Source organism: Cynocephalus volans, chromosome 10, assembly GCF_027409185.1.
Source record: "Cynocephalus volans isolate mCynVol1 chromosome 10, mCynVol1.pri, whole genome shotgun sequence".
NCBI lineage: Eukaryota > Metazoa > Chordata > Mammalia > Dermoptera > Cynocephalidae > Cynocephalus > Cynocephalus volans.
In genome coordinates, this window is record NC_084469.1 from 56,987,557 (window position 1) to 57,012,718 (window position 25,162).

General features: G+C 46.3%; 2 protein-coding genes across 2 annotated transcripts in view; one reads left to right on the forward strand and one right to left on the reverse strand.

The window, feature by feature from the left end:
* Positions 1 to 12: 12 nt before the first annotated feature.
* Positions 13 to 2,635, reverse strand: RPS16 (ribosomal protein S16). Its single transcript, XM_063111310.1, has 5 exons — positions 2,527 to 2,635; positions 2,288 to 2,389; positions 465 to 561; positions 304 to 351; positions 13 to 211 (listed from the first exon to the last, which is right to left on the reverse strand). Exons 1-5 carry the CDS (start codon positions 2,572 to 2,574, stop codon positions 66 to 68), a joined length of 441 nt encoding a protein of 146 aa, XP_062967380.1. The 5' UTR covers positions 2,575 to 2,635; the 3' UTR covers positions 13 to 65.
* Positions 2,636 to 2,783: 148 nt separating this feature from the next.
* Positions 2,784 to 25,162, forward strand: part of SUPT5H (SPT5 homolog, DSIF elongation factor subunit) — a 36,678-nt gene continuing 14,299 nt past the window's right edge. The window contains exons 1-11 of the mRNA XM_063111179.1: positions 2,784 to 2,839; positions 6,107 to 6,168; positions 8,663 to 8,746; positions 13,901 to 14,066; positions 17,961 to 18,026; positions 18,579 to 18,590; positions 19,072 to 19,141; positions 19,258 to 19,326; positions 19,441 to 19,506; positions 19,804 to 19,834; positions 20,164 to 20,232. Of these exons, the coding sequence (XP_062967249.1) occupies positions 8,672 to 8,746; positions 13,901 to 14,066; positions 17,961 to 18,026; positions 18,579 to 18,590; positions 19,072 to 19,141; positions 19,258 to 19,326; positions 19,441 to 19,506; positions 19,804 to 19,834; positions 20,164 to 20,232 (624 nt within the window). The 5' untranslated portion in view covers positions 2,784 to 2,839; positions 6,107 to 6,168; positions 8,663 to 8,671. The remainder of the gene's footprint in view (positions 2,840 to 6,106; positions 6,169 to 8,662; positions 8,747 to 13,900; positions 14,067 to 17,960; positions 18,027 to 18,578; positions 18,591 to 19,071; positions 19,142 to 19,257; positions 19,327 to 19,440; positions 19,507 to 19,803; positions 19,835 to 20,163; positions 20,233 to 25,162) is intronic.

The following is a 25,162-nucleotide window of genomic DNA, read 5'->3' on the forward strand; positions in this document are numbered from 1 at the left end:
ACAGCACAGTCCTTGAAACCTTACACTGTTTATTATAAAGGTGAATCCTGATCCCCATGATGGGCTTATCGGTAGGATTTCTGGTAGCGAGCACGGGCACCAGGGCCTCCGAACTTTTTGGATTCACAACGACGGGGGTCAGCTACCAGCAGGGTCCGGTCATACTGGATGAGGATGTCTTTGATCTCCTTCTTTGAAGCCTCGTCCACATCTGGAGATGAGAGTAGGTGTGAAGATTTAGATAATCATGGAAGGGTCCCCACACACTGACCCACCTAATCGGAAGTACCCACTCCCACTCACATTTCTGGTAATAGGCCACCAGGGCTTTAGAGATGGACTGACGGATAGCTGTGAAGAAGACACACACAGTAAAAGGGTACATAAGTTTCACGAAGGCTCAAGACTAGGGTCTTTGTTCCCAGAGCCACCTTCCACCCAGGTGCCCAGTACCTGGGACTCACCGTAAATCTGAGCCACATGACCACCACCCTTCACACGGACACGAATGTCCACGCCAGCAAATCGCTCCTTGCCCAGAAGCAGAACAGGTTCCAACAGCTAAAGGAACATGGGAGTAAACAGGGATTTAAGTCACATCCTGGGTAGCTTAGGCATCTCACTCGGCATTCCTTCTTTCTGTGTGGCTTCTGCCACCACCAGCCTCAAGGTACTAGTGGGAGGTCCGGCTTTCACTGCAGGCACCTTTACAGCAGGGGAGAAGAGAAAACTCAAGCCAGAGACTGCTGGAAGTGACAAGAAACACAGGCATGGTAAAAGCAAATCGATCTGGACTCTTTCCTATTTGTCTCCTTCTCTGGACCTCAGATTCCCCATCTCCAAGACCAGTTTTTAGAATGCTGAACAGTAAGGAGCATCCTAAGGCAACCACCAAAGCTGTTTCAAACAGTGGAAAGACACTCCTGGGCTGTTCAGGTGCCTTTTCTAGGTCCCCCACTCGAATTCTTTGCCTTCCCTTCCAGAAGAATCACAATTACACTACAACCTGTGCCACGTTCTTCCCTTCCTCCTTCCTTCAGGTCCTTCCCCAGTGCCTCTGTCTGGACACTTTTGGTTTACCTTTCTATTTCAGCTTACGAGTCTCCTCCCCTACCCCCTCAGAGCCACCTCTGGTTCCACATCCCAGCTCTGACCACTTTGGATCAGTTTCTGGTACTTTTGTTTTTGGTGGCTGGCCCGTATGGGCATCCAAACCCTTGTCCTTGGCGTTACAAGGAAGTGCTCTAACCAACTGAGCTAACCAGCAAAACCAGTTTCTGATATTGAGTCCAGTCTGTCTCCCCCACTAGGCTGCAGCTCCATGAGAGCAGGGCCTACGGCCCTCTGGGTCACTGATGTATCCCCAAAACTCAACACAGGGCACACATACAAATCCTTCAAATAAACTGACAGCCACTAACAATAAGCTACAATATTCAATATCTACTATACAAAGGGATCTCAGACACCTTTTTATTAAATTCTAACTGACCCTGCAATTTAATAATAGTTAATAAAGAAGAAATGAATACATCCTCATACATGCTAACAATGTATAAAGAGAACCTTAAACTTATCCTTAAAACAACCCTTCAAAATAGAAATTATCCCCATTTTACAGACAATGAATCTAAGGCAGAAGAAGCCAAGTGACTTGCCTCAAGCAACACAGTTAGATAGAGCAGAAATCAGACTCTAGTCTCTTTCCATTCTGAGCCAAATAAACTTGAAACCACAACTGGGAGCAGCAGAACACCTTTCTCAGCCACGCATCTAAATAAACGCAAACTCTGTTCCTCTTCTTGGAATACTTTATTAAACAACTACAACGGTCCAGACCCTGCCCCAAGCAATTGACATTTATCAGGAACAAAACATTGATCCCTTTCTTCAGGGAATCTATACTCTAACAGTGAAAACAATCAGGCCGCACAAAGTCTGGCATTCTCCTTGCCACCTGGGTTTCCCCAGTTGGGTGGGTTTCCAAATATCCCAGTTTTCAAAGTACCCTCTTAATCTTCAACATTCACGTTTTCGCTTTCTCAACTCAGCTTTTACATCTTCTTACATCAAACCCAGGCTCTACTGCCAAATATCCCACTTTTCTGCCCCCAACTCAGCTTCCAAACATCGCACTGTTCTGTTTTTTGGCGGATGGCCAGTACAAGGATCGAACCCTGAACCTTGGTGCTATTAGCACATCCCAGTGTTAACACCAGCTCCCTCGGCTCCCAAGACCTATGTCTTCATTTACAAGAGCCCTCCACTCAACGCCCACCCCCAGCACCTTGTATTGCAGCGTGCGTGGCTCGATCATCTCCAGGGGCCGCCCGTTCACCTTGATGAGGCCGTTGCCGCGTTTGCAGTGTGCCACGGCTGTGGCTGTCTTCTGTGGAAAGCGAGAAAGAGACATCGGGGCCGCGTGAGCTTCGGGTCCGGGCTCCCATGTCGACACCAGATCCCTACCCGCCAGCGTCTCCTAGTCCCCGGCCTCCCCCGACGACTCCCACCCAGCGCCTGGCCCACCTTGCGTCCGAAGACCTGCACGGACTGAAGCGGGCCCTTGGACGGCATGGCTGCAGATTAGACGAGAGTTCCTCACCGCGCGGAGCTGCAACCGGAAAGGGAAACCGTGGGGCCACCCCAGCCAGTTTTCAGGGTTTGCGCAGGCGCCTTGAGTGCTACGTCGCGACAAGAGAGCGCTTTACGGCTGAAGTTGTGGTTAGGGGGCGGAGCCCATAATTAGCGGCCGGAAGTCACCCAAGAGAGCAGAAGGGCGGGACCTGTGAGGTGATAGGGGCGGGGCCTGGAGAGTGTGTTCTGCCGACCTTAGCGAACGGTGAGGACCATGTGTTATTTACGTCCTCGTGCTTCATTGGCTCCGCCAGTTTTTATTTGCATTCTAGCTCTTTAATGATCTTTCTCCGTCCCCTCTGTAATCGATTCTTACCCTTCCATCACCGACTATCTTCCTCTCTCTGGATTCCCTCCTCCTAGAATCCCCCCCATCAAAATCTTCCCTCCGAAATCCACTGCTAGAAATCTAGCTGGATTCCCCGATTCAGGATTCCCAAATCCTGTTCCCTAGAACCCACCTCCTTCGACAGTTTTCTCCCAGAATCCTGTTACGTTCAGAGCCCCCTCCCCAAGAATCTACCTTTTACCAGAATTTCCTTTCAGTGTCTCCTCAACTCCCCCTCTTCAGAGGCTTCACCCTAGATTCCCTTCTTCCCTAATATCCCTCCACTCAGTGCCCTCTTCCCCCAGTCATCCTTCCCAGAATCTCTCCTCAGGACCCGCTACCGATGGAATCTCCTCCATCGGAATCTTCCTCTTCCCCCAAATCCACCTTTCCCAGAACCCCCACTCCCAGAATCCCCTTTCACAGAATCTTTCTCTCTTTCAGAGCCCCCTCCTTCAAAATCTTTTCCCCAGAATTTCTTTCCCTTCAGAGACTCCTCTCCCCAGTAACTGCCTCCCCTGGAATTTCCCTCTCCATACAATCTCCTTCTTCCCAACACCCTCCCACAAGAATCCCCCTCTTCAGGGTCCCCACCCTAGAATCTCTTTCTCCAGAATCCCCCCAATAATCTCTTTACTCTCTCCCTAAAATCATTTTCCACTCTAGACCCCCTCCACACAATTCTCCATCCCCAGCCCCCCAACCCCAAGGGAAGAACCCCAGGATTGGGTTGCCTTCTTATTTCCCCACAATGCACCACCCTCCTCCCCCCCAGGATTATCCCCAGCCAAAAGGCTCTTCTCTCAGGGCTAAAGGGAACTCACAGTTGCCTCAGTTTCTCTGGCAGCACAGGGTCTGAGGTCCAAGGTTCAAAGGACATGGTGGCTCAGCTTGCCAGAGAGAGAAGAGACAGGATGAAGATTGGTGGGGGCCTGAGGGAGGATCCTCCAACCCAGATTCCAACTCCAAAGGAGTGAGAGAGGGAGAGGGGTCCAGGGGAGGGAGGAAGGGAGCACCCAAAGGCAGACATAGAGGGACAGACAGACAGACACAGCACAGGAGAGAGGCAGGCACACATGGAGAAGGAGAGAAAGACGAAAGGGCCAAGGGGAAAGAAGAGGAGAAAAGAGAGAGACCAGGTCAGTCAGAGATGGACGCAGAAAACAAGCCCAGTGACAGAGATTCAGAGGCAGAGAGGCCAACCGTCAGAGAAAAAAAACAGACAGATACAGGCAGATATGAAGATTCCGAAACACTTAAAACAGAAATAGAAATAGCAACAAGAGCAGAGACCTCCAAATATGCACCTACAGACACAGCTAAGGCCTAGCACAGGTGTTTTCCAATGAAAAGACAGACCACAGAATGCATACATGCTGTACTTGCCTTACGGGATTGGCCTGTTTGGGGGCTGGGAGTGGAGTTCAAACTCTCCAATCTTGTATCTTCCATGAGCTTGGGGTTCAGGGAGCCCTCTGACCTAGGCCCTCCTTACTCTGGGGTCACCATCTTCCCTGGCCTCTTGGGGCACATTCCCTGAATATCTGTGGCTTGAGTGGAGCTGGCAAGGGAGGGGACAGGGACAGTTCCCCTCACCTACTCTAGTCTTCCAGCCTGCTCCCTCTATCTGTACCTCTCTTTTCCAGAACCCCAGGCTGGGGACCAGAGAAAGTCTGGGAGTGAGCAAGGTGCCTATGTGGCCTCTCTGGACCATCCTCCTGCTCCTGTGGCCCTTGGGGGGCCTAGGAACCCCCCTCTGCCCGAGAGAGCATTTTTACTTCCTTGTTGCCATCCATCTATGAAGATGCTGGAGGTGGGGGGTGGGGGTGGGGGGTTGTGTGCAGTGCCAGCAGATGAGCAGATTAGTTGTGGGGGTGAGGTGGAGGGTGTGTTTGAAAAAGGATCAGGTTTTCCCTCTCCAATATCTGATTCTCCTTACCACGAAATTGTAGGGAGACAAAAATGATGGCACTCTATACCACAGAGGATCTCTTGGTGTGTATTTCATTAGCTCCTTCCTGAAGTTGGAAGTTTAGGGAGAATCCACTGGGCTCCGTGTGCACATGTGGATGTGTGCAAACATGAGTATGTTGCAGGGAGGAGGCAGTGGGACTGGTATTCTGATTTTCAAGCTCCTGACTCAGCTCCCAGCCTTGACAGATGTATTTTGTTCACTGCTGTCTCTGCACCTAGAGCAGTAACTGGCACATAACAAATGATGATGATGGTGATAATGATGATTATAGCTACAATTAAATAGTGTTTACTCTGTGCCATGTGCTGGTCTAAATGTTTCAAGTATGTTAGTTTTTTTTTTCTTTTTGGTGGCTGGCTGGTACAGGAGTCAAACCCTGGACCTTGGTGTTATCGTATTAGCTTATTTATTCTTCACACCAACCCTATAGGGTAGACAGGGCCACCATGTATGGATGTGAAGGTTGTAAACTGCATAAGGATCCCACATCTACGAAGACAGTATTCACATCTTACATATTGTAGATTTGCATATTTGTCAGTTTCCAGCAGATGGCAGTAAACTGTCTTCTAATAAAATTAGCACTTACAAGTGTCTTAAGAAAGACTTTTTCCTACTTGCACACAGGTACAGTATGGGCTAGTGTCAGCCATTAAGGTAGGGATTCTTCAGAGCCACATTTTACAGATGAGACCCAGAGAAGTGAAGGGGCTTGTCCAAGGCCACAAATCAGAAGCCTTGGATGTGGTAATTTGGGATCAGGCCCTTGCCCAGAGACACCAAGTCACTCTGTCCCTACAGGTGTGTCCTGCTGAGATTCTAGGCTGCTCCAGGCTGGAGCTGTCTGTGACTGGGTTCAAGGAGGGTCCATCTGTGGAGACTGTGGTGTTCCAGCTACAGTGCCTGCTGGATGCCCTGGGGTCCCAGCTGTGGGTGGCCAGCCAGGGCCCTTGCCGGCCTTGTGAAGGACATCCCCAAAGACCTGTCCCCCTCTTTCTTGCCAAACTCTTGGGGTTATTACAGGGGGTTTGTGCTCAGCACCTTCCCACAGAATGAGTTTTGGAGGGTATGGACTCCCAGGTACTATTGGAGAAGCTGGGTGGAGAGAAGGGGAGGAAACTTGGTCCTTAGCCCCGACTCCCAAACCCTAAGCCTTCTCTTTCTTCTAGGCCACAGGACTTCACCTGGAGCCCCAGGAGCCACATAAAGAGGCGACAAGCAGGAAAATAAGGTGAGATCTGAAGCCTGAAATCCCCGACCACCTGGAGCAGGGAGTTGGATAAATTGCCCCCACTAGCCCTCATTCTCCTTCTCTTTCAGATACTCCTTATTCTTCTGTTCCAGGAAGGGACAGAGCAGTGCATAGGTGTCCTCTAACCTCATCCTTATCCCTTGAGGATAGGGAGAGTCCTGTGGCTCACATCCCTGGCTGCAAATAATTACCACCTGGAGAACTTTCAAGTAGTACTGATGGCCAGGCCCAGCCCAGAGAATTTGATAATCAGTCTCTGGTGGAGCCTGAGAATCTATTTTCAATATAAACTTTATTGAGGTATAATTTACATACAGTAAAAGGCACCCATTTTCAGTGTACATTTCAATGAGTTCTGACAAATGTATACACACTGCCACACATTTCCATCACCCAAAGCATTTCCTCATGCCCCTTCCCAGTCTCTACCTCCAGCCCCAGACACCCACTAATCTGCTTTCTGTCTATATAGATTGGTTTTGCTTGCTCTAGAGTTTCATATGAATGGGATCATAGTGTACGTATCCTGGTGTCTGGCTTCTTTCACTCAGCATAGTGTTTTGGAGATTCACTCATGTGTGCAGCAGTAGTTTATTATTCCATCACATGGAAGGATGTACCACAATTTATCTGTATTATGATAGACATTTGGGTTGTTTCCAGTTTGGAGCTATTAGATATCTCTCTGTCTCTCTTATGTTCTCAAGTATTCTGATGTGCTGCCAGGGTTAAGGGTTGAGAACCACTGATACACCGAAGAAGAACTTTCCATGGGGGGAGAATGACTGTTCCCTTTCTTTCCTGGACTAAATGCCTTTCTTCAGCAGTGTCAATAGTCATTTTATGTGTAGAATTCTATTTTTTTTTTTTTTTTTTTTTTGGCAGCTGGCCAGTACGGGGATCAGAACACCACGATCTTGGTGTTATAAAGCTGCACTCTGGAGCTAACTGGCCAGCCCCTTGGATTCTATTTTTAAAGGGATGGATGCTATTTAAAGGAACCAAGCTTATGGAAGGGGAACCATCTTTCCATAGAGTGCTCAGCCCTGCCCTGATCTATCTAGGGTTCAGTTTGGGATTGTTGAATCGTGAGTGTCTGCTTATGGAGAGATGCATATGTAGTATATTCTCCCCTTGGTAGCTGACTTTTGAGCCTGCCTCATCCCAACTGAACTGTATTTCCCTGTGGCTAACTAGGTATATATTAAATTTCTGTAAATTGAATTCAGGTATCTTATTCCTTATGTGAGAAATTTTAGCAATGTGTTCTGAAAGCTTCTGATTTTTTAAAATTCCTCCATCAGGTTAATTTTTCATCTCTCTCCCTTATACGTGTCCTCTTTTATTTTTTTTTTCCCTGAGGGGCATATCATCATTTTAATGGTGTAGATCTTTAGTGTTTCCCTACTATCCCCTCTCCTCCCACCACAGTGTTTCCTATGAGTTACAAACAGAAAGGAAATCACATTTTCGTACTGAGACAAAATGATCAGAGCCTTGATTTCTCCGCTAGAAACTACACATACGTTCAAGATTCCACATGCAACACCTTAAATCACAGACCAAGACCTCAGGTTCTGACTTGGAGTTTCATCTCCTCCCCAAGACTTGGGCTAGCTTTGCCCTAGGTTCAGATAATACCGATATCACACATATCTGTCCTCTTTGCCCCCTCTCTGTGTGTCAGAGTATTAGTAATTGTGTATTACTAATACATAAATTCATCTTTAAATGAACTTAGAGAGACTGTAGTGAAAAACAGGAGCTCATTCAACTTGGGGAGAGTCTTGGGTCTGCAAAATGGGGATACCTAGGGATATTTTAGAAGGTCTATGCGATCAAGTCTGATTCATTTGCTAATTTATTATTTGCTAATTCCCTGCCTCCTCACGACTTAGCACACCGCGTTAGTGGTCTGGGCTAACAGATGGCTCACTAAATTCCAGCATGAATTCAGAAGCTGGAAGACGCGGGTTTTAGGGAGAAGGGGAAGCGAGGGCACTCTCCCACTCTTGACCCTCCCAAGATGTCGGCCCCACGCTCTGCTTTAAGAGAGCTCTGCCTCTCTCAAGATGGCCGCCTGGAAGTACGTCGCCCGGGACCAGCCCCGGAAATCTCGCGTTAGGCGAAGCCAATGGATAGTTCTCGCGAGAGGTCCCGTCAGTCAGAGCCTAGCGTCGTGTTACCAGCGTCTGGTAGTGGAGGTGGAGGTGGAACTTGGGTGGTGAGGGTAATGCAAAGGTGGCAAACTCAGGGTCTACCGGGGACAGGGAGGTGTGGAGACCTGATTCGGAGAGTCGGGAGGAGTAGCAGGTGGCGTTGAGTGGTCCCCACTTGGTTCGCGGTCGCCAGAACAAGGCTGCCGGAAGTGCGCCAAGTGGTTGTTTTCTCCCAGGGAACCGGCGGGTAAATTGAGGCTCAGGGTGGAGCTCGGAATTGGGGGACGCGCTGAGGCCGCCGTCTTTCTCTGTAGGAGCAGAAGATGTCAGACAGCGAGGACAGCAACTTCTCCGAGGAAGAGGACAGCGAGCGAAGCAGTGACGGCGAGGAGGCCGAGGTGTGTGGCTGGGGCGCTGGGGGAGGCATTGCGCCTGGTGACGGGGCCGGTGCAGAAAGGCCTTGTGGGGCTCAGAGCCGGCTTTGGCTTGTGGGAGCTTCCAGGTTGTCAGGAGAGAGAGAGAAGGAGGCAAGTCAAAGTCAGGCGGAGGAACAGGTTCTGGAGGCCGGATGTGCGCCAGGTATAGTGAGGTAACAGATGACTTGTTTAAAGGACCTAGTGAGTGCGTATAGTCAGCACTATTATTTGTTTTTATTTTGGGGTATGTCCAGTCATTCCAGAAATATATTTGTAGTGCTAAGCACAATTCTTTGCCCTTGGGCTACACCAGTAAACAAAACAGATTTGTTAAATCTCTGCCCTTGTTTATGTAAATAAACATAACCGATAAATAAACCATGTAGTAAGCCAGAAGGTTCTTTGGAGAAAAGTAGAGCAGAGAAGGGGAATAGGCAGTGTTGGTTGCACTTGAGATAGTGATCGGGATGAGTCTGAAAGGGTGACATTTGAACAAAGTCTTGCTGGATGTGAGCGAGTGAGTCTTGTTGATATCTTGAAGAAGAGTGTTCCAATAAGGAGGACCGGCAAGTGCAAAGTTGGGAGCTTGTCTGCCATTTTTAAGGAGTAACAAAGAGAAGCCAGGAGTCCAGTTTGGTTGGATCAGAGTGAGTGCAACAAAGAAGTAACAGGAGCCGGATCATATAGGATCTTGAAAGTTGTGGTGAGGAATTTGGCCTTAACTGAGTGAGATGGAGCCATGAAAAGGTTTGTGCAACGAAGTGATGTGATCTAATTTTTTTTTTTTTCTTTGAAGATGATGGTAAGGGGATCTTAACCCTTGACTTGGTGTTGTCAGCACCACACTCTCCCAAGTGAGCCACAGGCCGGCCCTTGATCTAATATTTTGAAAGGATTGCTCTGGTTTTGGATCTGTTAAATGCCACTGTTTCAGGAACCAAAAAACAAACATTTCCTGGGACATTTCTGATTTCAAATATTTTTTTATTTACTATTATTCTCCTTTTAAATTTATTTGTTTTTTTCTTTTGTTGAACAAATAAATGTTTGAACATCTACTACTATATTCCAGTATTTGCCAGGTGTCAGGGAGAGAATGGAGCAAGACAAATAAAACTTTGCTTTCACAGAGTTCACATTTGGTAGGCAGCAGTCACAAACCAATAAACAAAGAAATCGACAAGGTGATTGTAGATGTCTTGTTTGATGTACAAATACTTTAGTTTACTTTTTAAGTTAGTAACCAGTACTTACAAGGGAGATTTCACATAACAATTGAGGTGTCCAACTTTTCTAGGAAAATGGGAGGAGCCAGTGACCTGGGACCCAGGGTTATTCTACACAGCACCTCTTTATGGGAGAAGTGCCTGCCCTCTTTAGAACTGGGAATGTTTTCCAGTTCCTGGGATATATCAGTTGTCATTTATCATCATGCTTGCCTTGTGGCAGTGTTAAGAAAATGAGAGATATCATGTACCTTTGTCCTGGAAAACAGGTAGATGGAGAGTGCCGTGGGTTTCCACTGACTTGCTCCACTTGTTTATGTTGCTCTCTGTGGGCATCTGTCAGTTCTTGTTGTGCCCTTTGGGGAGTCTGCAGCTTCCAGTGATGAGCTGGAGGAATTGGGATGCCATAGTGACGGTGAGGCAAGTGGGAAGATGACAGAAGGGGCCTTTGCTCCAAGCTATAGCACTGGTTCCTTGGTGTAAAGCTGGGGCTGGAACTCACAGACCCCTCAAGCCCTTTCACAGACTGGGTCACAAACCCTTCATGTGCCAGGCTGGGTCCCCAGACCCCTCACACGCAGGTCTGTGAGCTAGGTAACTGGCAAACAGGTCCTTGGAAGCCGTAGGTTTGAGAGCATGGCTGCACCCTGGCTGCCCAAGGCAGATGCCAGCCAAACCGCAGTGCGCGCATGCGCACTACCTCCACCCACACAATTGGTTTACAAAGAATACACCACACCACCCCCAGCTGGAGGGCAGGTGAGGGATCCTGATTAAATCATCCTATTTTCCCAACATTTGGTTTCTGACTTATGGCTTCAAGACACTTTGGTGGTTAAAGCCTGGTGGTAATGAGACCAAGATCCCTAGTTCCTTTTCCTGTATGGGACATTCTGGTTTGCACTGTACAAGTCTCACTTCCCCAGCACTACACCAGAGTTGGACTCGTCTGCTGTCTCCAGGTGAGGTAGGAGGGCGGTGTGAGGCCTGCCCCCACTGCCAGAGACTGGACTGGATGGGCTTTTTAGCCAGCCAAATGTTGGCGTGGTCCTTGAAAGATGGATTCTGTGGATAGAGAGGTAGGAATGGCAAATATTGAGCTACTATTGAGGGAATCAGGTGGCTCACCATTTGCAGCTGCAGGAAGTTGTTCACTTACTCATTCAACAAGTGTTCCTTGAGTTCCTGTTATGTTGGGATCATAGCCTCCTTCACAGAGCTCTTGGTCCCAGGGCAGAGGTAGTTTCATAGGCAGATGGTTACTGCAGGGGATGTTGAGGACGGTGTAAGAGCCCCATCAAGCCCTGAGATAACACAAAGACAGTAGTGGAAGCCCTCTCTTCATGGAGGGAGGAGCCAGGTTTGGAAAGAAGGCTTCTCTGAGACCTGGCCCTGGTGGTGGTGGTGGGGGGGTGGTGACAAGATTCCTAGAAATCAGACTGTGGGGCAGGCCCGTGGCTCACTTGGGAGAGTGTGGTGCTGATAACACCAAGGCCATGGGTTCAGATCCTATATAGGGATGACCGGTGGACTCACTGGCTGAGCATGGTGCTGACAACACCAAGTCAAGGGTTGAGATCCTCTTACCGGTCATCTATTAAAAAAAAAAAAAAAAAAAAAGTCAGACTGTGGTCCTGTTGTAGTTTGGATTATTAAAATGTTGGACATTGTAGGCTAGTTGAGATTATGTATTAAGCACATATTTCTTAAGTCTTCTGTGCCCAACCCTGGGCTGGGTGATGTTGGGGGACCTAGTGGTGCCTCAGGTAGCCTGGGCCCTGCTCTTGGGGAGTCACAGTAGTCAGGCTGTGATTGAGGGAACCCAGAGGGTTGTGAGCTCAGAGGATGTGCCAGACTTTGCCTGGGGGAGAGGGATGGGGATGGCTGCCTGGAGGAGGGAGTATTTTGACTGAAGTATGAGTGGGAGGCAGAGGATGGCTTTTTATGTAGAGGACCAGCTTGGATGATGGCCAGCGCTAGGGGAGCATGGTATAAGTAGGTCAGTGCAGCCGAGACCTGGTATTTGGGAGGGGGAGCCCTGGAAGGTGGGAAAAGAGGGAGAGGCAGTGGGCTCAGAGTATGCTTCTAGTCAGGCTGGCTGAAGAGCCATGCAGGGGACCAAATTGTCGAATTCATGTTTTAGATCATAGTTTCTCAAGACCATAGGATGTGTTCCAGGTCAGAGGTGATGAGAAGTGCTTTTAGGTGGAATAAAAACAAGATCTTAAGCTATGCTGACTCGTTTAGTAAGAAAGTTATTTCCTTTTCAATTATGTGTCCTATCTTTTGATTGGGTTGTAGAGAAAGTTTCATTTTGGTTCTACTGTGTCTTAAACACCTCTCTGAAATTTTGCTAGTCTCTGTATTTATCAGGGAAAACAAACCTGAGGCTTAGAGCCTGCAGGAGGCAATAGTATCTTGCTGGGACTTAGTAACACTGTTTTGCTTTTATCTTTATGGTTACTTTCTATTTATGACAAGCAAACTGTCAAAATGTTTTTAATTATGAAACATTTCAAAACAGAAATGTTTCTCTTCTAAGTGAAAATGTGAGTAGATTTAAAGAAAATTTTAGAGGTTGGCCAGTTAGCTCAGTTGGTTAGAGTGCAGGCTTATAACACCAAGGTCATGGGTTTGGATCCCCATACTGCCAAAAAGAAAAAAAGAAAAAAAAGAGAGAGAGAGAGAAAAGGAATATTAGGTAAAAGTGTTGCAGTAGTGGTGACACGGAAGAAGTCATGAAGTTAATGAATTAAAGACTGAAGTTTGGGAAATGCTGTTTGGTGTGGATCAACTAATTTTGTGACTGATATGGAAAGAGGGATTAGAGGCTGAGACCAGGGAGGAGGCTAGGGCGAGGATCCAGCTATTAGAGGGCAATGTCCTGTTCTAGATAGACTAGGGGATTTGGGATGGGAAAAGGGACAGATTAGAGAAATGATGTTCATGGGCAGAAAGGACAAGGATTTGGTGCCTGATGGGAGCTAGAGATGTTGGCACAGGTCTGTGGGAAGACACTGAGGTCAGTTTAGGACATGATGGGTGTGAAGGGCTCAGAGGATATTTGGGGGAGGCATGCAGGAGGCTGCTGGCATGTGGGGCCTCTAGTTCTGGAAAAAAGTGGGGTACTAGAGGCAGATGAGGGTGTTGTCTGTATAGGCCATGGAAGATGAAATGGCTAGGCAGAGAGTGTGTGGAGGGAGAAGCAAAGTGGGCCCTGGCCTGAGTCCTGGTGGTTGAAGTGAGCCTTTAGGGGTGAGCAGAGTAGCCTGAGGAGGAACAACTAGAGGTTGGAGAAAAACCAGGAGAGACCAGCCAACCATCGAAAAGCCCCACAAAAACCAGGAGAGATGACGTGGCAGAAGCCACAGGAGGAGCATTTCCATAGGGAGGGTGTTGTCAGTGGTGCCAGATGCTGCTGGAATATCCTTTAGATGCTACAAAATGTCTGCAGAATTAGCAACAAAGGATGGCCAGTGACCTTGGTGAGCAGTGTGGTCTGGAAACAGCAATGGGAGTCATTGTCATAGACATATCCACCATGGCCAAGGGAGTGGATAAGATGGCTCGCGGGAGTTGTAGAGTGGAAAGAGACAGGGCCAAGGTCCAGCCTCATCAAGCTGTAACACTTAAGGGCCAAGTGGAAGATGAGCAAGGAGGTCTTGGGCAGGGGGGATGGGGAGGTCTGAGTCACCTCCCAGGTATTTATTGGTTAGGTGGCTGGGAGGATGGTGGTGACGTTCACTGAGACAGGATGATAAACAGAGAAGTCTGGCTGGAGTGGAAGGGCATGGATGGACACAGAGCCAAGGGGGCTGTGATTGGCCAGGCAGGTCTGAGGTGGGGCGCTAGTTTTCTGGATTTTGGGGTAGTAGAACCCTGGCACCTGAATTCCGCCTGACCCCTGCAGGTAGAGGAAGAGCGGCGGAGTGCAGCAGGCAGTGAGAAGGAAGAGGAGCCTGAGGAAGAAGAGGAGGAAGAAGAGGAGGAGGAATATGATGAGGAAGAGGAGGAGGAAGATGATGACCGGCCCCCCAAGAAACCCCGCCATGGTGGCTTCATTCTGGATGAGGCTGGTACGTCAAAGGGAAGGGGCGAGCACTGAGCAGAGGCTGGACTTCCACCTTCAGTTTCATTTCTTGAATGTACTTTTTTTTTTTCAAAGATGACCGGTAAGGGGATCTTAACCCTTGACTTGGTGTTGTCAGCACCACACTCTCCCGAGTGAGCTAACTGGCCATCCCTATATAGGGATCCTAAACCGTGGCTTTGGTGTCATCAGCACCACACTCTCCCGAGTGACCCATGGGCTGGACCTTTGGATGTACTTTTTTTTGTTTGTTTGTTTGTTTTTTTGTCTTTTTTGTGACCGGCCGCACCACGCTCAGCCAGTGAGCCATCCCCATATAGGATCCGAACCTGCGGTGGGAGCTCTGCTGCACTCCCAGCGCCGCACTCTCCCGAGCAAGCCACGGGGTCGGCCCTGGATGTACTTTTAAAAAAAATATTTTTCTTTTGGTAAATTTCAAGCACAGTCAGGTGTAAGAGAATATATCAACCCCCCATGTACCATCACTTAGCTTCAACAGATAGCAACTAAGTACCAAATTTATTTTGCATATTCCTCCTCACTCCCACCCACTGCTGGATGATATTGAAAGCAAATCCCAAATGCATAATTTTGCCCTAAAATATTTCTGTAAGTACTCCTAAAAGATAGATTCTTTTAAAATATACAATCATAATACCGTTATGATTCCTTTAAAAACTGAGACTAGGGCCGGCCTGTGGCTCACTGGGTGAATGTGGTGCTGACCACACCAAGTTAAGGGTTAAGATCCCCTTACCGGTCATCATTAAAAAAAAACAACAAAACCCCCCCCCTGAGATTAGTTTGTGCTTGTAATGAAAAACTCAGAGGACCTAGAAGTAGCTAACAGGACAAAATGGTAAAGGCCTACAGACTTGGGTCTCTTCTGGCTTGGCTCCGCTGTTTTCTCTATGTGGCTCTGGACACATTGCTAATGTATCTCTGAGCCTCTTTCTCCCTCTACACATGTGGGACACAAACAGTTCTTTCTATTTCAGTAGGGATATTTTAAGGATTCAGGGGACCATGCCTATAAAGCAGTCAAGTTGATGGCAACCCAAAGTGTATCTAATGCCCAGCCCAGAGTAAGTCCTCAGAAAACAAGGTTGTTATTTATTTAGGTTTTATGGGCCCACATTATATCTACTGTTCTGTAAGTGGCTTTTTTCATTCAGCAGTTGTAGGGATGGGTGTAATACAGATAGCTTAGGTTAAATGAGTTATGTGTGTAAAGAAGTTTTTCTGAAAAACTTCTGGCATCTGAGTGCTCAGTAAATGTTGGCTCCTATCATCATCGTCATCACTGAAATATCTGCTTTTTCCGACGGCTGCATAGTGAGTGCTCCATTCTGTGATATGTTTTATTTAGTCAGTCTCTTGTTGAACACTGAAGTTGTTTGCCTCTCTTAGTATTTCCATGCAGCACTGCCACGAACATCTTCATATGTATTTAGACACACATATGTCAAGTTATTATCTAGACCAATGTTCTTAACCGTTTTTGTGCTGTGGCTTCTTTTGCAGTCTGGTGAAGGAAGCCTCAGGACCCCTTCGCAGGGTCACATTCTGACATGCATGAAGCAAAACACATGAGATTCCAAAGAAAACAATTATATTGAAATATAGTTATAAAAATGTTAGAAAAGAAGGGCTGGTGGGTTAGCTCATTTGGTAAGAGCATGGTGTTGTAACACCAAGGTCAAAGGTTTGTATCTTCATACCGAACAGCCACACAAAAAAAAGAAAGATATACATGCATTATAATGTTCTTTTTTCATATTTTTGTTTGTTTTTTGGTTTCTTGGATGGCTGGTACGGGAATCTGAACCCTTGACCTTGGTGTTACAACAATGGACACTAACCAGCTAAACTAACCAGCCATTCTATACATGTATTTCTATATTAACACATTTAAGTAACAAGTGGAGGGTCTGATAATCTAATTTTCAAGTAGCAATGAGTGTGAATGATACTTTGAGATATTTGTAGCTATGATGTGCTGTGAAAAGAGCAGATGTCACTGCTAACACTGCTGTGGTTTGTTGCCATTGTACATAATTGACATAAATGGTAAATTTCAATTAGAGATTAGTGAAAATAAAAGATGTAGTTTTTTTATTTTATTTTATTTTATTTTTTTATCTAACACATACTCCCCAGATTAAAAACCTCTGTTCCACAGGGTAAATCCGGGTAAGTCAAATTGCTGGGCAAAGGACATGCATATATATATATATATATATATATATATTTTAAAGCTTTCTGATATCTTTGGCCAAATATTGGCCCCTGAAAAGGTCACACTAGTTGATGCTCTGATGATATGTGAGCATGCTTGTTTTCCACACCTGTGGAAAGGTGTGACTTAGGATATGATCCTCCGTTTTCTTGGGACCCTTTTGCCTGAGAGGAAAACGGGTTTATTGTCACAGGGAGTGAGGGACAGGAGGTGCTCTGTGTATTCCTGGGTCTGGGAAAGCTTTGGCCCTTTCCACAAAGGCTGAGGGGGAGAGATTCTTGCTTAGAGAAAAGGTCTTAGCTAGCATGTGGTCCCACATGAAAAGAATGGATAACATACTGTGTGACAAAGGTATGGGCCACTAGGGACACCCATATGCTGGTGGTGGGAATGTCATTGGGTACCGCCTGTATGGAAGCTATGTGGCAGTGTCTGTTAGTATTTAACATGGAGGTACCTTCGACCCAGCAATTTATTTTTAGGAATTCACCTTACAATTAAACTTGCATGGGTGCATAAAGCCATGAGAATAAGGATGTTTTTTGCAGCCCCATTTGCAGTTGCAAAAAGTTTGTGACCTAAATGTCCATTGATGGGGCTGGCCTGTGTCTCACTCGGGAGAGTGTGGTGCTGATAACACCAAGTCAAGGATTAAGATCCCCTTACCGGTCATCTTTTTAAAAAAAAGAAAAAAATGTCCATTGATGATAAGGGCTTGGTTAAATGAATTATGGGGCAGATAGCGTATGAGGCATTTGCAGCTGTGGAAGAGCTCCAAGATAATAGTAGTGTTGAGATGGAGGAATGTGGGGGGAACATGGTGGCAGGCAGCTTATATGAATTTCTAATATATGCACGGATTATCTCTGGACAAGAAACTGATCACAGAGCTGCCTGTGGGAAAGGGGAATGAGATACTGGGGGTTAGAAATGGGAGGGGAGGGAGACTTACTGTACGCTGACATCCACTGTACATTTTGGAGTTTTTCATTATGTGTATGTATCCTTATTGTTCATGTTTTTAGTGCGATGTTTGATACATACAAAAGAGTGTATGCAACATAGTGAAAAGTTAAGTGCACAGACCCTGGAGCCAGACTGCTCTTAGGTACCAGCTGAGAATCTCTAGGCAACTCCCGGAATCTCTCTGGGCCTCAGAGCCCTTACTGTAAAGTAGGAACAGTGATGTTTCCTCCCTCAGGGTTGCTGGGGGAATTCAGGGAGGACTCACGTCAAATCTTCAGAACAGGGCAGGGCACGTAGCATCCTCTCAGTGAGTGTTAGCTGTTGTAAATGTGAGAGAATAATGAAACCAGTGAACCATGAGCCCTGTCTTTAAAAAACCTACCTGCCATTCTTCCCCGGTAATTGGGAGGGAACTCTTCTGCTTGCTTACTTTGATCTTATTTTTTAAAGGGATATGTAGGTGGGGTGGAGGATGGGATGACTTTTAGAGCCAGGTGGATCTGCACGTGACACCTGACCCTGCTGCTTATACCAGCTCTGTGGTGTGGCCTTGCTGGTCAGAGCCTCAGTGTCCTGGTCTGTAAGGTGGGGATTTGTAGTGCCCATCTCCCAGAGGAGATGCTTTGTTTCCTGGGAGCTGTTGTCATAAGATCACCTTGCCCCTTCCATTTTCAGATGTGGATGATGAGTATGAGGACGAGGACCAGTGGGAAGATGGAGCAGAGGACATCCTAGAGAAAGGTGTGTGTGGGCCCTGCCTCCGTAAGACCACTGGTTGGGGTGTGGCCGACAGGGTCATCAGAGCCCGTTCCCCCAATCCCATGTCCTGCGCTACCCCAACCCCCACCCTCCTCACCTTGCTTCTTTCTGTCCTTGCCAGAGAGACCAGCTCCCCACCCTTTTCCTTTTAGGCCCATGAGTGGGGGGCAGGGGTTATGGGGTGGTGGGTGTGGTGGGGAGAGGACCCTGGGATCCCAGGGCCCCAGTGAATCCCTTCTGGGGTTGTAGGTGGGTGGGCTCTGTCCCAAGGTACCCCCCCCCACTTCCTGGGCCAGTGCCCCCTCTTCCCTGTTATTTTCCGTTCTGTGCACCTCATACATTTCGGCTTCTCCCCAACCACCTGGTGCCTGGCCTTTACTTTTGATTTTCGACCTTCCTGTGTCCCTCCCTTCCCCTTCCCCCAACCCATTGGTTGATTTTGCTGCTATAATTTGGCTCATACTTTGTCTGCCCTCGCTCACCACCACCACTACCACCACCACCACCACCACCACCTCCTCTTCCTCCAAGTAGAAGAGATTGAAGGTAAGAACCTGAAAAGTGTGATTCCCCGATCCTTCTCCCGTATCCTGACATTTCCTCCTTCTTGTGGTACCCTGCCCTCACCCCCAGTCCCTGTCTGGCCCTGGGGGCTCAGACTCATGTAGGGTCCAGGGTCAGGGAGTTCTGGGGCCAGGTCTCCATCGATGTTGGCCTGGGGAAATGTGTATGTGTTTCTGTATGTGACTGAGCATTTGTGGGTGGCAGGGATGTGTGGGGTGGGATGGAGTTCTGGGTGTGTTTGGACAGTGACTGAGATAGGGGATTGTAGGGTCCCTTCCTCAAGTCTTTTTGATGAGAAGTAGCTTGCCGAATAGGACAGAATAGGGGGGTGAGGGGTTGGATTTTTCTCAGCGAGATGTCTTCTTGCCCTAGGGCCAAACCCTGGCCCCCCAGCCCCACCACTTTCTCCAGGCCCCTGCTCTGCAACTACCTGTACTCACCCCATCTACCCATTGTTTTTCAGCCTCCAATATCGATAATGTTGTCCTGGATGAAGACCGTTCTGGGGCACGCCGCCTACAGAACCTCTGGAGGTGAGCTGGGAGGGGAAATGTGGTGGGACCGGCTCCCATGGGGAGATTTGGAGACAGGTCAGCCACTTGCTCTCCTCAACCTTCGATTCATGTGTGCTTTTGCCCTCCCACTCCAGGGACCAGCGAGAAGAAGAACTGGGCGAGTATTACATGAAGAAATATGCCAAGTCGTCTGTGGGAGAGACGTAAGGGCGTGGCAGGGGCAGATGGGGGGTGAGGAGCAGGTGGTCCCTAAACAGGTAGGGGCAGGGGTCTGACAGACCTCCACCCCTCCTTCCCAACTGCCCTTTTCTCTCCAGGGTATATGGAGGATCGGATGAGCTCTCAGATGACATCACTCAGCAGCAGCTGCTCCCGGGAGTCAAGTAAGGGGCTTGGGACAGGAGGGCTGAGGTGCAAATCATGTATGGGGTGATGGTGCCTACATGGGTCACTCCCTGAAATAAGTCAGGACAGAGTCACACAGACAGAATGGTGGATGACAGGGTTGGGGAGAGCAAGTTGGTGCTTTCTCTCTCTTTCCTTCTGCTTATTCATAGAAGGGTAGGAAAGGGAGAGAGTTGGGGTGTAGGTGTAGAGGAAGAAGGATGGCCATGGGATATGTCTGTTTCTTGATGAGGAAGCAGTTTTACTAAAGGGCTTCCTTTTTCTTTGCTGTCTAGGGATCCTAATCTGTGGACTGTCAAGTGTAAGGTGTGTGCTCTGGCCTTGGAGCTTTGTGGGGGTGGGGAGAATGAGGGAGGCTGCCTTGTTGGGGAGAACTGTATATCTGTCTGTCCTAGGTCTCCTTAGCCTGTCAGTCTCTTGGTCCTTCTGACTCTGCCTCTTCATCCATCTCTCCCTCTGTCTTTCTTGCTTTCCACTCCTCTGTCTTTATATCTCTCCATCTCTTTTGTTCCTGGCTCTCTCCTACTTTTTTCTTGCCTGCTGCCTCTGCCTGTCTTGCCACTGTCTTCTGCCTCCTTTCCTGTGTCCTGTGCTCTATCATGTCATCTCTCTCACATCTGCCTCTCTTCTTCCAGATTGGGGAGGAACGGGCCACAGCCATTTCCTTGATGCGCAAGTTCATTGCCTACCAGTTTACAGACACGGTAAGTCCAGTAGGCAGGCAGCTTGGGGGTGAGAGACAGGGAAGAACCTAGAGGAAAGGACGTTGTAGGCTACAAGGGCACCAGGTACTCTTTGTGCTGAGCAGAGCTGCCTGCTGAGTGAGCTGCTTCAGCTAGAGCAGGACCACTGCCTGAATCGAAAGGTTCTTCTGTGCCCTGACAGAGGTATTGTCTTTGTTTTCTGCATTTCTGGCAGGGTGTGCAGTCCCTGTAGCCCTTTGGAAGTCAGTCAGCTAATTTCCTGCATCTTTTCTGCATGAGAATGAGTTGGGCAGCTGTCACTCTCTTATTCTTGAGGAAGGAGTCCCCAGGATAGGGCAGTGTGGCTAGGTCTGTTAGGGAACAGTCCTGTCCAGAGGAAAATTCCTTCCTTCTCTCACTCACATAGTCATCAAGCATTCACTAAGCCCCTCCTTTGTGCCAGTCCCGGCACTGGGAGATGCTGAGGATACAGTCAGTGTTGACCCTGCCTGAGTTGGTTGCTGCCCCTTGAGGGCTCATTTACAGCACATGAAATGTGATGTAATGCCACTGCATGCAAGGCAGGTATGAAGCAAATCCTGTGTTAAGGACCTGGATTTTTCTTGAGATTGTCAGGATTTGAACCCTGCCCTTTCTTCCTCCTAGCTGTGTGACCTTGATTAAGCCACTTCCCCTCTTTGGGACCCTTGCTTGCCCCTCAGCATCATTAGGATTAAACAGCTTTGGGTATGTCAAGCTCTCGGCCAGGATTTGTCCTGCAGCTTGTGTTCAGTAAACTTAGTTATTGTTAAAAGCGTAATTGGCAATTTTGGAATGAGGAAAACCCTACAAAGGGTGTTCTCAAAATTTGTGAAGCTAATAACTGTGTGCTGCCTGGTAGTTTTCTCACTTAACATGATCCATGTTAGGCTAAGTCTGTTGCTTTTACCTGCCAAAGCAGTCAGTGTGTGCCAGTGGGGCCAAGCAGACAGACGGTTGCAGGATTTGCAAATCAAGATTTTATCAAACATTTTTGGGGGGCAAGGGGCAGCTGGCTGGTACAGGGATGAAACTGTGGACTTTGTTGTTGTTATCAGCACTATGCTAAGCAATTGAGCTAACTGGCCAGCCCAAATCACGATTTTATTTTTATTTATTTATTTATATATTTATTTTTGGCTGCTGGCTAGTACAGGGATCTGAACCCTTCACCTGGGTGCTATCAGCACTACAAATCATGCTTTTAAACGTGTTCAATCATACCCTTACATTGTGTCCTGGGGTAAAATTCTAGTAAACTCATTTGAATTATGACTTTGATTATTGTTTTTGTTTTTAATGACCAAAGTAGTACATGTATATTGTAAAAACCTAGATATCTCCATACGAGAGTCCCATTTTTTCAGAAGCCACTACTATTGGTTTGTGTGTCTTTACAGATCATCTTTTATGCTTGTTGAATGATAGGTGTCTTTATTTTTTGTAAACAAAATGGTATTATATATGTATACCATTCTGTAGCCAGCCTTTTTTCAATACTGTAATTGTCTTTGTATGAGCAGTAAATATACTGTTTTTTTTTTTTACCCATTACCCCAAGAATGCGTTTTTTTTTAAAAAGATGACCAGTAAGGGGATCTTAACCCTTGGCTTGGTGTTGTCAGCACCATGCTCAGCCAGTGAGTGAACCGGCCATCCCTATATAGGATCCAAACCCATGGCCTTGGTGTTATCAGCACCACACTCTCCCGAGTGTGCCACAGGCTGGCCTTTACTTTTTTTTTTTAGTTTTTTACTATCATAAGTAAAATAGCATTGAACATTTTTTTTCCCTTTTACCTTGCCATTGGGTTTTTAGAAAGCTATGCATGTTACTATAGAGTTCTATATCATTCTTTTTATGAGACTGACGTGCTGCCTACTGCACTTAGAGGGTGACTACATTCTTTTTAAGTGGGTAAGATTTCATGATACAGACATAGCTTGGTTATGAATAAATGTATACGTTGACTATTTTGGGGCTATTGAAATGAATGTCTTTTTGCTTGACGCTATCTCTTGGACATCTTTTAAAAAAAATTTTCTCTTGGACATCTTTTCATGTCATATCAAATAGAGCTGCTTCACACTTTTTAGGTTAGTGTAATCAATTGGCTAGATCATGATATATTTAAAAAATCTGTTGTTGGACATTTAGGTTGTTTCCATTTTTCACTGTCACAACCAATGCTGAAAAAAACTGGTTGCTTTTTTAAAAATTGAGATTTAATTCACGTCAGAAAATTCACTTTTTAAAGGGTAAAATGCAGGAAGTATGAATTCTCCAACTTTCTTCTTTTTTCAGATTGTTTTGGCTATTCTGGGTCCCTTGCATTTCCATATGAATTTAAGGATCTGCTTGTTAGTTTCTGCACAAAAACTGCTGGAATTTGGTATTGCATTGAATCTGTAGATCAGCTTAAGGAATACTGCGATTTTAACAATATTAAATCCTCCAATCTATGAGCATGGATTGTCTTTCCATTTATTTAGGTCTTCTCTAACTTTCTTCAGTGATGTTTTGTAATTTTCGGTGTAAAAGTTTTACATTTCTTTGGTTAAATTATTCCTAAATATTTTATTCTTTTTTGCTGACATTGGAGATGGAATTGTTTTCTTAATTTCATTTTCATATAGTTCACTCTTAGTGTATAGAATATACCATCGGTTTTTGTGTACCAATCTTGTATCTTATAACCTTCCTGAGCTTGTTTATTAGCTATTATAGTGTGTGGGTGTGTATGTCTGCATGTCTGCAAACAGATGCATTTTTAGTTCTTCTTTTCCATTCTGGATGCCTTTTATTTCATTTTCTTGCATAATTGCCCTGGCTAGAACCTCTAAAACAATGTGTGGTTTTTTTGGTTTTTTTGGCAGCTGGCTAATACGGGGATCTGTACTCACGGCCTTGGTGTATTAAGGCTGCGCTCTAACTAACTGAGCTAACCAGCCAGTCCTACGATGTTGAGTAGAAGTGCAAAGAGTGGGCTTCCTTGGCTTGTTTCTGATCTTAGGGGGAAAGTTTTTAGTACTTTACCATTTAGTAAGATATTAGTTATGGGTTTTCATAGATGCCCTTTGTCAGGTTGAGGAAATTCCCCTTTATTCCTAGATTTTGGTTAGTTTTATCATGAAAAGATGTTGGATTTTATCAGATGTTTTTCCTGCGTCTATTGAGATCATGTGACTTTTGCCTTTATTCTGCTGATGTATAGTGTATTATATATATTGCTTTCTTTTCTTTTTTTTATTGCTCAATTTTCTTAGGTTGAACCAATGTTGCATTCCTAAGATTAATTCTGCTCAATCATGGTTGTATAGTTCTTTTTATATATTGCATTACTAAGTTTTACTAATTCAATTTCCCTATCTGTTCATATTTTCTATTCTTGAGTCACTTTTGGTAGTTTGTGTTTTTCTACATCTATATTCATTTTTTCTAGGTTGTCTAATTTGTTGGCATATGATTGTTCATAGTATTGCTTTATAATTTTGTAAGATTGGTAGTGGTGTTCTTTCTTTCACTTTGGATTTTATTAATTTGTCTTTTCTCTTTTTTTTCTTGGTCACTGTAGCTAAAGGTTTGCCAAATTTCTTGATCTTTTCAAAGAACCAACTTGGTTTTGATGGTCTTCTATATTGTTTTCCTATTCTCACTTACTTCCATTTTGATCTTCGTTATTTCTTCCCTTCTGTTTGATTTGCGTTTAGTTTCCTCTTCCTTTTCTAGTTTCTTAAGGTGGTAGGCAAGGTTATTGATTTGATATACATTTTTTTAAGTTTGTGTTCACCCCCGGGAAACTTACCTCTAAGCATGGCTTTCTCCATATCCCATAAGTTTTAGTATGTTGTGTTTTTATTTACATTCATCTCAAAATATTTTTTAATTTTCCTTCTTTGACCTGTTGGTTATTTAGGAGTGTATTTCCACATATTTGTTATTTTCCTAAATTTCCTTCTGTTATTGATTTCTAATATCATTACATGAAGGTGGAGAATATACTTTATATGTTTTCAGTTCTTTTGCTGCTTTTTTTTTATTAATGTTATTATTTTTTTTACATTCTATGATGTTGTGGAGCAGTTGGGAGTGGGGGAGAAGGGAACAGGGAAGGAAATGGGATGGAAGGAGGAGGAAGGAGGAGGGGCAGGATTGAGGCCTGTGGTACCCCCCTTTTCCCACAGGGGAGACCAGGAGGCTTCCTGTGGTGGCTTGGTGGTTGTCGCTGGGCTGGTTGCATGTGTTGGGGGCATGGCCGAGGCCCTTGGCCCCTCACCGCCCTGGCCCAGGAGAGCCTGGGGCACTTCCTGTAGTGGCTCGTGGTCATTGCTGGGGTGGTTGTGTGTGTCGGGGGGCATGTCAGAGGCCCCCAGCCCTCCCCACTTTCTGGCTTGGTAGTCCAGGGGACTTCCGGTCCTTCTAGGTGTTATAGGTGTTCTTTGGTGAAATGAGACCTTTACTAGTTAATATCAAACTTTGTCTCTGGCTGCGGGTACTTTGTTTTTCTTTCGGTTCTGTGTTGGATTATTTGCTGTTTCCACCACTTAAATTCTGCACTGGAACTAATTTGTTGTCCTTTGCTTACTTCTAAAATGGGGAAACTTCCTGTGGGGACCAGTATTTGAGCTCTTTGGTTGAGCTAAATCTCTGCTTTGCTGCTGATTCCCTAGGGAAGGCTTTTTGGGCATCTCAGGTTTTAATTGTTGACTTTATAAGTACTTGTGGGTCTAGTAAGATCTGGTGCACTTTGGTTGTGTAGAAACTCTTGTCTGGGCCTGAGTCTTTACATCAAACTGCACCCCATGCAATTCTATATTCCTAACCAGTCTCCTCTGGCCCTGCACTGATTGGGGTGCAGATCAACTGTCCTTCCTGTGCCCCAGTGTTCCCCTGGTGGGCCTGTCTTCCCTA